Here is a 13770-nt window from a genome sequence, read left to right as displayed (position 1 = left end):
AGTGGGTGATGAGATGATTGAGTACATAAAATTAGGAGTCCAGAACACGGATTCACTAAACATTATGGTCAACTTACCGTTGTGAAAATAAAGTTTGGTAAACATTATGGTAAGCCCTTCATGTAAACTATTACTAAATGCACTGAGCAAGTACCTCTAAATGCATGTGCTGACAATGAATCCATTAATTAAGGCTCAATGCTGCCATTGTGAATGAGACAGCAACAAATGATGTGATGTGTCTGTGGTGTGACAACCAGTATAACATGTAAAATGGCTCATACGTTCCTAGACATAGCGTTTTCTATGGAAAACATCATCTGTGACCAGAAAAGAGTTCTAGCATAGGCTACATAATAAAACAAATTATGCAAAAGAAAGGAAAAAAAGGGCTGCCAACTCTTAGTTGCTTCTGTAGATGCAACAGTTTCTGATTATTCGGCTAACCTCACTCCAAGTTAACCTGCCAATGTTCCCTAAATTGGCAACTTAAAGTATCTTCACAGTAAATTACAGAAAGGAAAAACAAGTCTCAATGAGGAATTTAAAGCCAACTCTAACACTCGAGGAGAGAGACTTGTGTTCAACTCCATAAAAAAATTGGCATGTTTACAAGTAAACAAAGTGAATATGAGGATCGCTGCAAATTTTCTATGGTTTGAGGTCCATAGAAATTATACCTGAGAACTTCTGGCACTCACTGTTTCTATCAACAACTTGCTATCAAGCACAAAATGTATCTCTGAAGCAAAGAAAAAAAGAAAAAAAATCCACTAAGTGGAAAATTTAGGTTGCTCAAGAATATGAAAATCTATTCTATCATGCCAACCTGATGACTTTGACAAAAAAAAAAAAAAAAATGTAATGCTAAAATAATAGAAAAAAAGAAAGAAATTTCCCTTAAACTTGTGCATTTTCTTTTCTAACTAATGGAAAAAACACTTTTTCTGCTCTGCATAATATAAACATGTTGAAATAAAAATGTTAGTCCTGAGCAAAAAAAAAATCTAAATGACAAAAAGTCCAGAGTACAGTTCACTTATACATATTGCAGTGTAACTGCACCACCATATAGGAGTTACCTCAAACTATTTGATTAAAACTAAATGTATTAAAATGTTGTTTAAAATGCAGATGTGAAAAGAGCATAGCACAAATTTACTACTATAATACTGCAAGTGCAAAGACAAACTAAAGTTCAAGCTTGAAAAACAACAAATAATAACAGTAGGGAAAAAGAACAAGGCACCAGCAACAAACATGGAGGTGCTATAAAGCTGTGGTTTTGTGAAGTATAAATCCCAAGAATTAAAAAAAAACAAAAAAACGTAAGTCTATATTTCTTATTATCGCTTATAGTTCCAAATGATACATATACTTTTTTTTTTTAATCTGCAAATTCTCTCTATTTCTATGCTTGCATTTTACTATTTACTATTTCCTGCCTGTTGGGGAGGGGCTATCTATCTATCATTATCTATTATATATATATAATATCTAAACCTATGCATGTACCAGATATATAGAGTTTTATTACATTTTTCTCTCATCTACACCTTATGAACAGTGAGAAATAAAACAAAAAAGGTTTTCTAAGACATACAGGGTTTGTTTAAATAATAACAAGACTGTAACTGTCTAAATGTATGCATTTAAAGTGATTTAAGGAATAAATGGAAACATTGATTTTGTTTGTCTCCCGACTCCCTACTCCACAGTGATATGTGGTGTCCACATCCAGCGAGCAGAGAGACAGAAAGGGGTCGGGAAGAGCAGGAATAGGGGAGCACAGATATGAGGAGAGAGGAGGAGGAGGACGGTAAACAGGGAACTTTGGTGAGGATCCTTCGAGAGCCGGCTGCTAGAACTTGCCTGCGTTGGCCAGGAAGGGCACAGAGCCAAATGGATCCTCAGGGAGAGAGGGCTGCAGTAACGGCTGCTGTCTGTCTATGCTGCTGGCCTCCATGCTGACAGATCGCTCTACCGGCTTTTCTGTGGGCAAGAAGTGTGGCGGACACATAGAAAATGTTAGTGTAAGAATAAAGCAGAATGTGTATGCCTTCTGCTGGAGAGGGTGTAGAATAGAATATTACAAGAGGATGGACGTCTGGATGCAATTCTAAAACGGACTCAAAGGAACACAGAAACACTTGCTTGCTCTTAGAAGGTCGAACTCTCGATCGAGAAGTTCCTCTTCTGTGAGTTTGGAGAAATTGTCTTCTCCAAATGGGTTCCAAGCAGACATATCAGGAGGGCTACTGACAGTCTGGGGAGGAGGGCTCATGACATCCACAGTGGACACTGGGTTTCTACTACAACAGAAAAAGAAAAAATGTCAGACATTTAAAGAGATACACGTTAATATATCAGATAACATATCTTTATACACAGCACTTTTCATTTTTGTTGACTTGCACTGTATAACAACGGTTCTTTGTGTGTGTAACAGTGCTATTCAAACTGCTCTGTATCGTCCTTATTTTTCAACACTTAAGTAAGCTGTTTACTGTGAATGTGCAAGACTTCATTAGCCGCTTTAGGGAAATAACAAGAAGAATATTAAAGTGCAGTAAACAGTAAATCAGTGTGTTTATCATTAAAGATGATACATTAAAATAATATGGTAAAAAATACCAGTTTGCTGTTTCCAAGCAGCATAACAGCTAAAAAGAACTGGAAGCGAATGACACCGGAAGCCAGACACATTAAATTTACAAATGGCCACAGCCTTTCTAACGTGAAAAATAAGATGGGTATACACTACCGTTCAAAAGAGGGTCAGTAAGATTATAGAAATCAATGCTTTTATTTAGTTAGAATACAGTAAATTGATCAAAAGTGACAGTAACAGACATTTATAAACGTTACAAAAGATGTATATTTGAAATAAATGCTGTTCATTTTCAGAATCGTGAAAAAAATGCATCATAGTTTCCACAAAAATATTAAACAACCATTTTCAACATTGATAATCCAAATCAGCATATTAGAATGAGTTGTGAAGGATCATGTGACATTGAAGGCTGGAGTAATGGCTGCTGGAAATTCAGCTTTGCCATCACAGGAATAAATTACATTTTAAAACTATATTAAAATACTAAAGAGTTATTTTTATTAAGTGTAATAATATTTAAGAATACTACAGTTATTCTGTTTTTGATCAAATAAATGTATCCTGGGTAAGTATAACTAATTAAAAAAACATAAAAAAATGAAAAAAACCTTACCAACCCCAAATTTTTGAATGGTAGTGTACAGTAAGTAATTTTCACTCAGTGTGACAGACTGACTATGGAGAAGTACATTGTTAATAATGTCCAAAGTGCTTGCCTGATGTTAGCGAAGGGGGTCTCTACTGGAGAAGGTCCTGCAGGGTTATAGGAGCCCAGTGGGGTCTGGAACTCCAGAGGAGAGATATAGGGCACCTGTTGGACTGGAGCACATTGCTGCTGCTGCTGCTGAACAAAGGCCTGCTGCATCTGTAAGGACACAAGTAAATAAACTCAATTTAGTAAACTGCTGCAGGTTTAAACCATGGCTGCTGGGGTGTGCTAATGCGTATCAATCTTCAGATCTTCAGTTTGACAACATAATAGTGCTACATTCATGTCTCTTGTACAGCATCACACAGCAGCGTCCATTGTGTAGCTGAATGCTTGATGTTATATGATGCAATGGATTTACAAAAAACTGCAAGGAACTCAAAACGATAGTTCACTTCCATTTCCATTATTATTTATTTACTTGCAAGCAGATGTGTAATAAGCAAGATATAAAATGCAGTACTGCATATTGTAAAACCCTTCAGGGTAACAAAAGACCTGGTCATCCTGGATATTTTGTGATCATGAATAAATGGAAAACTGCATTATCCCTACCTTAAAGGGAAGGTTCATTGCAATTTCACTTTTTTAACGTTTTGGGCTCAAACTGATAAGCGATATTAACAACGCCTTTGTTTACAATACAACTGGAGCACACGCCGCTGAGGTGAGGGGCGGGACGTTTAGACGCGCACTAGAGGTGGTTTAGCCAATCACAACACACTGGGCTAGCTAACCAATCAGAGCCCATCGCCTATTTCTGAGGGAGGGGCTTCATAAAAGAAGGAAATGATCAGCACGTTTCTCAGAGAAGGGACAGAGCAGTGTGGAATAAAGGTAAATTATGTGAAAAATAATGAGTTTTTAAAAAAACGAAGCATTAACACATGCTAGACTGCACCCCATAAACACAATCAAGCCTAGAAAAAAACCAGTGAACCACCCCTTTAACTTTTGCTAACAAAGAGAAAAGTGTGCTTTTTCTATACAAAATGGCATTGATGACACAGGGAGATAGAAAGAGACACACAGACAGAAAGAACGCCACAGAGGCCTTCGAATTTCCCTACAGTGTAATTGCCTCATATGTTACGATTTAACACAGAGAATCGGTCGATTTCACCACCCCATTCAATCCCCTGATGGTTTTGCATGGAGCAGATTGCATCTGAAATTAAACAGATGGTAACCATTCGGTGGAAAATGAGCTAAAAATTGCTCCGCCTTAACATTATGTATTTAGCGAAAGTCAGTTAACAACATTTCCCGTTTTAGCGTAAATACAATTCAAAGGAATTATTGATGGTTATGATTGGGCGACATTCACTTGGATAGAGAAAGAGTTTGGCACAGAAGACTGCTTCAGTTAGTGGGGCCAAATTAGTATTTAAGGCAAAGACGGTCTAACTTCAGACTTCCAGGAAAAAATGATTAATTAAATACAATATACAACATAACCTACTGACAAACACATGGTGGCTAAATTTACATTTAAAGCAGCACCATCCTCCTGAACACATTTTACAATCCTTCACAACATTCATTTATAAATGTCTTCTTTATTAGAACTGCATCCATTTAAAATCTGGCAATTCTCCCATTTAAAAAGTAACCAAATGGTCCTGGCCACTAAGGTTCCAGGTATATGAGGTGTCTCACCAGGGCAGTGTAGTGAGCCTGCTGTTGCTGCTGGGATTGATATATGGGCTGCTGCATCATCATCTGCTGCTGCTGCATCTGAAGGCTCTGTTGCATGGCCTGATGATACTGTGAAAAAGAGAGTGAGAGAGAGAGAGAGAGAGAGAGATGTCAGTGGACAATCGCGATGAGCGTGGGAGTTTAATTTATGCTTCTCAATATGTTTAGTAACAGTACTGTCATAACGTTTATTGTTTACCATTGCATAACAAAGTGCATTTAAAATTCAGGGCAGTGGGCTTGAACTCTAGACAACAAGACATTAAACATGTTGTTTACACAGAGTGATAACACTGCAGTTTATAACAGAACCAGAAATTTCTTTGCTAGAAGGATGAGCACAATGCAGTTTACTGTTTTTTGTTTTTTACAGTTGTTTTTTTTTTTTTTTTGATGGAGCAGCAAACGAGTAAACGTTTTCATCAGAGCATTTTGCAGTGAAAAAGTATGTACTGTTTAATTTAATAATAGAAGGGGATATTCACCACTGGCATGATGGACTGTTAATAAAACTTGGCTGTCTGTGCCAATCCTTTAATATTGCTGGTGGTAATTTGAGTTTCTTTTGAAAATTCTACATTTTCTAAATGCATGTTATTGATCTTAAAGGGTTAGTTCACCCAAAAATTAAAATTCTGTCATTAATTTCTCACCGTCGTGTTGTTCCAAACCCGTAAGACCTTCGTTCATCTTCGGAACACAATTTAAGATATTTTTTATTAAATCTGAGGGCTCTCTGACCCTCCCATAGACAGCAAGGTAACTACCACGTTCAAGGTCCAGAAAAGTACCAAGTACCAAGAAGAGATCTGTATGATTAACCAGAGAACCAGTAGCTGTGCATTAAGTCAAATTAAAAGCACACAGCGCCACCTGTGTGTGTAGAGATGCAATGCCAAGAGACAATATTGGCAAAGGAATTATTGTAGGATTTACAAATTACATTATAGGTCAGATATTTCTAAATGTAATACTTATTAAATTGACATTCTCAAGTCATTCCTTAAAAATGAAACAATAAAAATATAAAACACTGATTACAATATAATATATTTAATATGAAAATATAATATTTAATCACCCGTTATTTGTACCTAAAAATGCTGAATGTAAACAGTTCCACCATTCTCAAGGTTGTTTATTGTTTAAACAATGTAGTCATGTGCTCATAAGCAGATGACAATGATCAATCCAAAGAAGAACCAACTGACTGTCACAACAGATCATGCTCTAACACACACACACACACATAAACTATTAATGCCACTGGGATTTTCCACAATTACTTAACTGAGCCATATGAAAAGTCACTATACACATTGTGCCTAAATACAGTAATTTTTAAAGACCTGCAAGAAATTAGTTTAAACTTAAGGCCCAAAAGCTGTTTCACATTGGTATCAACCCCTTGAGCCACTAATTACCTGTTGCATGTACTGTAGCTGCTGTGCAGTGACTTGCTGTTGATGGTGTATATTGTGCTGCTGCTGTTGCTGCTGTTGTTGTTGTTGTTGATGATGATGTAGCTGTTGTAGTCGAAGGTCTCCAGGCTGCAGCTGCTGTAACACTCTGTTCTGCTGACTGCTGTTCGGCATCTGCGCAGCCGACTGCTGCCCGTTTCCAGAAGCTGAGACAAGCACACATATACAGTCAAAGCTAATGTCTCCAAAGGGCAAAAAAAGAACACATACCATATTTAAGAAAATATATATAATAATGCTCACCTTTCTGGCCGTTGCTAACCGTACCTGAGGATACAGTCATTTTCACAGGAGTTACAGAGCTGGGCAAAGGCAAAACATTACTATTTGCAGCTTTGGGTCTTTGCCTGGGTGCGATTGATGTTTCTGTTGGTCCTACTGAATCTGTTATTCTAATGAAAAAAAGAAACAAGGTGAAAACAGGCTCCTTAAATGGTTAGTTGGATTCAAACAATCTGAAAGTCACATATAAAACTCTAAAATGCTACCTTGCTTTTGTCAGGCTCTTTTTAGCAGCAATATCACTAGCAGTAAGAGGCTCTGGCAATGAGGTGGGAAGGGGAGAGTTCTGTGGCAAAAAACAAACACTCATTAATTATTTATAATTCTGAATCATACAAAGCTTTAAATTCAACAATTAACTTGTGTGAGGTTACTTACAAAAAGATTTGGCACTGGACACTCCTTTCCAGGTAACCGAAAGGCAAAGTAAGAAACTTGATAGATGTCAGGTCTCTTTTCTTGATCAGGCTCCAACATGTATCCTGAGACACACACACACAAAAAAAAAAAGTTAAGCTTAAACTTTAGATAAAGTTAAGGGTGCTTATATTCAATCTACGTAAGTTTTTAGGAGAAGCTCACTCCCCAAAAAAAGAACATTCAGTCATTCATATCTAATAGAAAACATTATACTGCTTTTTTCGATGCATGAAAAATTATGACAATTGTCAGTTTTGGGCAAATTGTCCCTTTAAGTTGAAATATAACAACACAATATTAATAGACACAATCACATGCCAAGGGTACAGGTAAAAACAAAATGAACTCTTTATTAATGGGACAGTTCGCACAAAAATTAATTTGTAATTTCTGTCATTTACTGACAGTCATGAATGTTTACATTCTTCTGCAGATTACGAAAGGGAATGTTGGTAACCAACAGTTTTGGTCAATAGTGACTTCCATTATATGAACAAAACAAACAAACAGACACTCTTAAAATATCTTATTTTATGTAACAAGAAATTCATAGTCATATGGGTTTAAAATGACATGAAGGTCAGAAAATGATGACAGAATAGTCATTTTTGGGTGAACTATCTCTTTAAGAGGCGCTGGGATACAATTGTCCAGTACCTCTATACAACCAGAGGGTGGAGCTATTGTCTAACTTAATATCAAAACTCCACCACAGCCCTTGTATACACACTCAAATTACACAATCTTCCACAAAAATAATTTGAAATCTCTTGGGAATATCTGAAAGCTGCTTACTGATTAAACAGTGCAACTTCGAGGAGAATTTTGAACCGTCCGGAACAGCAAAGGTTCCGTCACATATGGCAACTTGACTCTCCCCAAATGGAAGTGTGAAGAAACACAGCTTGTACAACAAGCATCCAAGTGCCTGGGAAAGAGAGAAAACAAGAAACTGTAATTCCACACAAGAACATTCAATACATCAGGTTTCATTGCTCTAATAAGAAAACACTGCACCGTGACAACACTTATAACGGCTGACAGCTGCTCTACATTGTGTGAGATGAATTCTGAGAATTCTTTCTATTTTCAGATGCAGCAAATGGGCAGGAAGTATTGTCATAGTTTCCTCTTCCTACCCGAGCAAGACACGATGACCATGAAGTGCAACCATTTGCACCGGTGAAATTGAGCACAATGAGACGTTTCCATTGAAGGACTATCATGGAACTGGGGGTAGACAGTTTCTTTTCTGTTCTGTCCAGCATTTGTTTGGAAGGAAGAGCTGTGAAATGTGGCTAAGCTACCTTTCACAGCATGATACAGAGGAAGTATGCCTTCATGAGGCCCTCATTTCTGTTTTTACAACACTGTCAGAAATCAGGAAGCTCTTTTCTTTACTGCTTTCCATCAGGCCCACATGCACATAACAGCTCCTCAGCTCTAGTAGACATGTCTTGGTACAGTACTTAAAAAACTAAATCTACTTATTTCTACACCACCGCAACCCTGATACATGCCTCGATTTTTCATGATACAAAGCAAAACATCAACAAAAGGATCAACTTTGAAACAAAGCCAGGATTTCAAGGATGGCTGTAAAGCACACCCCTGAGAGACCTCATTTATGGAGGAAACCGGTTTGGCATCTGTGTCTGCTGTGTCAGTCTGACCAAACCAGCTCTCCAGCTTGTGCAATGTGCTGGAGAATGACATGAGAGAGAGTGAAAGAGAGAAATAAAAGAGAATGAGTGGGTGGAGAAGAAGGAGAGAGAGACTGGGGAGAATGTGTGTGCGTGTGTATGTTTGTGTTCAGTGCCTACCCAGATATCAGCCTTTGTGGTGATGGCTTTCCCTTGGTACAAGTTAATCATTTCTGGGGCACGGTATGACAGAGTCGTGTACCTAAGCAGAGAAGAATGAAAATAATGGAAGGTTTTAAAGCCTTAACTTTCTGCTACCAGAACTAGTAACAAGAAATTACGTCATCTAGATAAGCTTAAAACATTTTGTAAATTCCTCAAGATTACATGGACAAAACAAAAATGTGATGCACCAATGAGTTTCGCAACAGAGCAAATCCACTGCTACTCTGAGGCAACACACATATTCTGTTATTTTGTCCACTACAATATGCATAAGTGTGACACTCTCTAAAACTACAATACATAGCAATCTCTCTCACACAGTATTAAGTCTGGATCAAAAAAAATTTCCCAAGAATTTAATACGGTTTAGCAAGAACACAGTCAATTGATCAAAAGACATTTACAATTTTACAAAAGATTTTTTGTTTCAAATAAATGCTGCTCTGCTGTTCTATTTAGTAAAGAATCCTGAAAAAAATGTATCATGTTTTCACATAAATATTAAGCATTCCTTACTATTTCAACATTGATAATAAGAAATGTTTCTTGAGCACCAAATCAGCCTATTAGGAATTATTTCTTAAGAATAATGTGACACTGAAGACTGGAGTAATGGCTGCTGAAAATTAAACTTTGCCATCACAGGAATAAATAACATTTAAATATATATTAAATGTATCAAGTAGTCCAGAGAGCAATGTAATAGTAAGCAGTAATAGTGCTTGATGTTTTCCCAAACTATACAATCAGTGCAAGTAAAACATACAACACACACTCACAACACACACACAAAAAGTAATATTTGTAAATTCCAGCTGTGTTTCAGCTCCACACGGTTCATTAGAAATTCTTACTTCTTTATCTCATCCTCCACTGCAGTTATTCCATCTTTATGTGGAAGAAGAACTTTGTGTGTGGCACTTCCAAAGTCACACAAGACATAGTTTCCCTGGTCATTTAGGAGGATGTTTTCTACCTGTCATCACACACACACACACACACACCTGTTGGTGATCTTTGTTAATACGTCCAACCACTAAAATGCAAACAGTCAAGTGACAGAGGCAAGAGAGGAAGAAGGAAATTTAATTAAGTACTTTATATATACATATTATACACTTTATATTACATTATACACAGTTATTTTTAAAAGTCATAAACTTGATACTTACACCAACCAAATATCTCAATTAAAAACAGTCAGCATTGTTGATATTTTTATAATTAACAATGTGTAAATACATCAACTGCTTTTAGAAACTTCAAGCTAAATGTCACAAATGTAACCCATGGGATTAAATGGGTTGATGCTTTAAATACTTAAAAAGAGGAAGTAAACTGGTTCCAACTAGTCGATTTGTCAATCTTGATTAAGTGTTTAGACTACATAAATGCTTCTTGGAGAGAAGGGGACAATAATGAGATCCTGCACATTATTTTTGTATGTCAACATGGTTATACTGCAAAATAATATTTTAACAAAAATATCAACCAAAATTTTCCACACAAATAGCATGTCTTTAGAAGACTTGAATTGACTATTATAGTACATTAACATTTTTTTGGCTCTTGACAACCAGGGGTCCTCATCTCCTTATGTTATATGAAAAACAACAGCCCTGCATGAGGAAATCCCTCTATGACAAATGAGTAAACATACATTTCTTCCACTTCAGTGTCCAATAATTTCCCAATAATTTTAGACTGTGATTGGTTTTGACTGGTGGGAAAAAAGTGAATTTGAATGGCACCAATGGCCTGTTCCCACACTTTTCTGCCAAAAGGGCGGCCTTGATTCTTTCAAGCACTGCTGTTTTTCACAGACACAGCATAGCATGCCTGTCTTTGCCTGTGTTTTGCTAATGCTTGCCATTAATAATTTTTGTGAGCAGAGTAATTGGTTTGGGAGATCATGTCTAGTATTACTGTGTTAAACTGGAACGGTCAGCACATGGTTCCCTAAATTGTCAAGGAGTGTCCTCAATTTACCTTTACAGCTAGGCAAATACAGTCAGAGAAAAGAGTGATTTCCAAATTTGATGAAAATCACAGACAAAATACAGTCAGAGAAAAGAGTGATTTCCAAAATTTATGAAAATCACAGACAAAAAACACCAGACATGTCTGTACTTGTGTCTACAGCTTCACACCTTTAGTGAACAAGTTAAATGGTTGGGAATGAACTGTAGGCAAATCATTTATATTATCATTGCTTACAAATATCCTGTAGTTGTCTTACTAAAGCCTTTTCTGTACTGTACCTTAAGGTCCCTGTGAATGATTGGCGTTTTACACTGGTGGAGTCTGGCAACAGCTTCACAGGCATCACAGAATATGTTGAGCACCTCCGCTTCTGTGAATCCTACATGCAACCGTTGGTTCATCTGCTTCACCACCTGACCAGCTAGATGGCAAAAACACATTAATTCAGTCAACAAACAAAGCAGGATCAGATTAGGGATATCATGAGATTGGAGGGGAAAGGAAAACCAGGGGCTTGAGATAATCCATTAAATCCAGATTTGTTCAATGTTATTTCAGTATTATTTAAATACTAGCATAGTATTTATTAATATTTTGAATGAGGTTAAAAATCTTGTGAATGAGCAAAAATAAAAAATAAAAATAACAAAAAATTTATTTCATTTAATTTCTATTCTATCTACTTGTTTTCTTATTTATTATAAAAATAAACAAACAAAAACGAAAACCTTGCTACATGTACAGCATTTGACTGACCAGGGCTTTTCACAGCACTTACATATTGTTGCTCTTTTGTTGGCTTGATTGCTTCTATTGTCCTCGTTTATAATTTGTTTTGGATAAAAGCATCTGCTAAACGATTAAGTGTAAATGTGATAGTTTTAGTTTTTTTGAACAATAGCAACAGTTGGATCAATTGGCTGCAATTCAGTTGGCTGCAGAAACCAGATCAATTCAAGGCCTCAATGCAGTGTACTAGTTAAACTGCAAACCAAGTACTGGGTCTTAATCAGAAATACTGGACATTCAGGATGGTAAGTTCTGTTAACAGTTCTTTAAAACATCTGCCTTTAAAAAAAGCATGTGAAAATCAGAGTAAACAAGTATAAATATTTATTTATGCGTTTATATTTACAGCTGCACTGTTCAAGTTGTTCCCTTTGTCAAAGTATTTCACTTTAAGATTATAAAGTCAAACAACAAATGTTTTTACAGTCAGAGGAACGTACTGTGATGCAAGTATGAGCTTGTATTTCAGGAATTTTAAATCACACAGAGATAATGTTTAGAGTAGAACATAGTTTGGTATAAAGTTCTATTACCCTTGCAATACTCCATCAGAATCAGAACCTCCCATACACTGTCTCCAACTGCATTGGTGGTTGAGTCCAGATACCGCACAATGTTCTTGTGGCCCGACAACTCTTTCTAGGGGGACATATTTAAAAAAAAAAGATTTTGTAAATGTGATGTATTGATGTACTCAACCAAAACAAAACCGCATCCTCACCATGACTCACCATGATTGTGATCTCCCGCTTGAATATGTTCAGATCGTGGACATTGTTCACATACATCCTTTTCAGGGCACATCTTACTCCACTGTGTGTTCGGGCCAGAAACACCATGGAGAAACCTCCTGGATACACAAACACACATATACAGAAAGTTAGTTCAGATGTTTATTAGGTCAGTGATCTCCATACTTTTGACCATTGATAAACATTAAGCAATTGAAACTGAGAACTCTATACATCTACTTTGCAAGAGACCGTTGTACACACACATAAATACACATTTGAGTTTCCCAACAAAGGGGGAAGTCGTGGCCTAATGGTTAGAGTCGGACTCGTAACCCAAATATTGTGGGTTCGAGTCTCGTACCGTCAGGGATTGTGGGTACAGCGCTCTCTCCCACCTTCAATACCACGACTGAGGTACCATTGAGCACGGCACCGAACCCCCAACTGCTCCCCGGGTCGTAACCCAAATCTTGTGGGTTCGAGTCTCGTACCGTCAGGGATTGTGGGTACAGCGCTCTCTCCCACCTTCAATACCACGACTGAGGTACCATTGAGCACGGCACCGAACCCCCAACTGCTCCCCGGGCGCCGCAGCAAAAAAATGGCTGCCCACTGCTCCGGGTGTGTGTGCACTTTGGATGGGATAAATGCAGAGCACTAATTCCGAGTATGGGTCACCATACTTGGCCACATGTCACGTCACGTCAAAGTATTTCAAAGAGGAAGTTCAGGGGAGTTCTTCTGACATTAAACAGTAAACAATAAAAATGACACTTCATGCCGATATAATGATAATTATTTATTATAACTAGGGCTGCACGATAAATCGCATGCGATATTTAACGCGCATCTTGTCAGAAAGCCGGTTCTGTAATCAGCGGTAAATCTCCATCACCTGCGTGCTTTCACATTGAGCAGCATTAACTACACAGAGCCGTTGTTCAATGACGAGCAGCGCAAAAAATCGCGTGAATATGAACGTGGGTTTGCGCAACTCGTCAGAGCACAACGGCTCTGTGTAGTTAATGCTGCTCAATGTGAAAGCACGCAGGTGATGGAGATTTACCGCTGATTACAGAACCGGCTTTACTGATAAGATGCGCGTTAAATATCGCATGCGATTTATCGTGCAGCCCTAATTATAACGCTTGCAACATTGCTTCATTACTTACATTTTTATACATTTACATAA

General features: G+C 37.4%; 1 protein-coding gene across 1 annotated transcript in view; it reads right to left on the bottom strand.

The window, feature by feature from the left end:
- Window positions 1-13770, bottom strand: part of LOC107746780 (BMP-2-inducible protein kinase-like) — a 39763-nt gene that overhangs the window by 6568 nt on the left and 19425 nt on the right. Inside the window, exons 2-15 of the mRNA XM_016561072.1 lie at window positions 12576-12694; window positions 12378-12483; window positions 11334-11476; window positions 9927-10048; window positions 9028-9109; window positions 8000-8132; window positions 7163-7266; window positions 6991-7070; window positions 6746-6894; window positions 6446-6648; window positions 4983-5090; window positions 3331-3479; window positions 2155-2312; window positions 1873-1992 (exon numbers count right to left, since the gene is read on the bottom strand). Coding sequence (XP_016416558.1) covers window positions 1873-1992; window positions 2155-2312; window positions 3331-3479; window positions 4983-5090; window positions 6446-6648; window positions 6746-6894; window positions 6991-7070; window positions 7163-7266; window positions 8000-8132; window positions 9028-9109; window positions 9927-10048; window positions 11334-11476; window positions 12378-12483; window positions 12576-12694 — 1776 coding nt within the window. The remainder of the gene's footprint in view (window positions 1-1872; window positions 1993-2154; window positions 2313-3330; window positions 3480-4982; window positions 5091-6445; window positions 6649-6745; window positions 6895-6990; window positions 7071-7162; window positions 7267-7999; window positions 8133-9027; window positions 9110-9926; window positions 10049-11333; window positions 11477-12377; window positions 12484-12575; window positions 12695-13770) is intronic.

Source organism: Sinocyclocheilus rhinocerous, unplaced genomic scaffold (assembly GCF_001515625.1).
Source record: "Sinocyclocheilus rhinocerous isolate Xijiao unplaced genomic scaffold, SAMN03320098_v1.1 scaffold468, whole genome shotgun sequence".
NCBI classification, from domain to species: domain Eukaryota; kingdom Metazoa; phylum Chordata; class Actinopteri; order Cypriniformes; family Cyprinidae; genus Sinocyclocheilus; species Sinocyclocheilus rhinocerous.
Note: the sequence above shows the minus strand (reverse complement) of the source record. Positions and strands in the feature narration are given on the sequence as shown.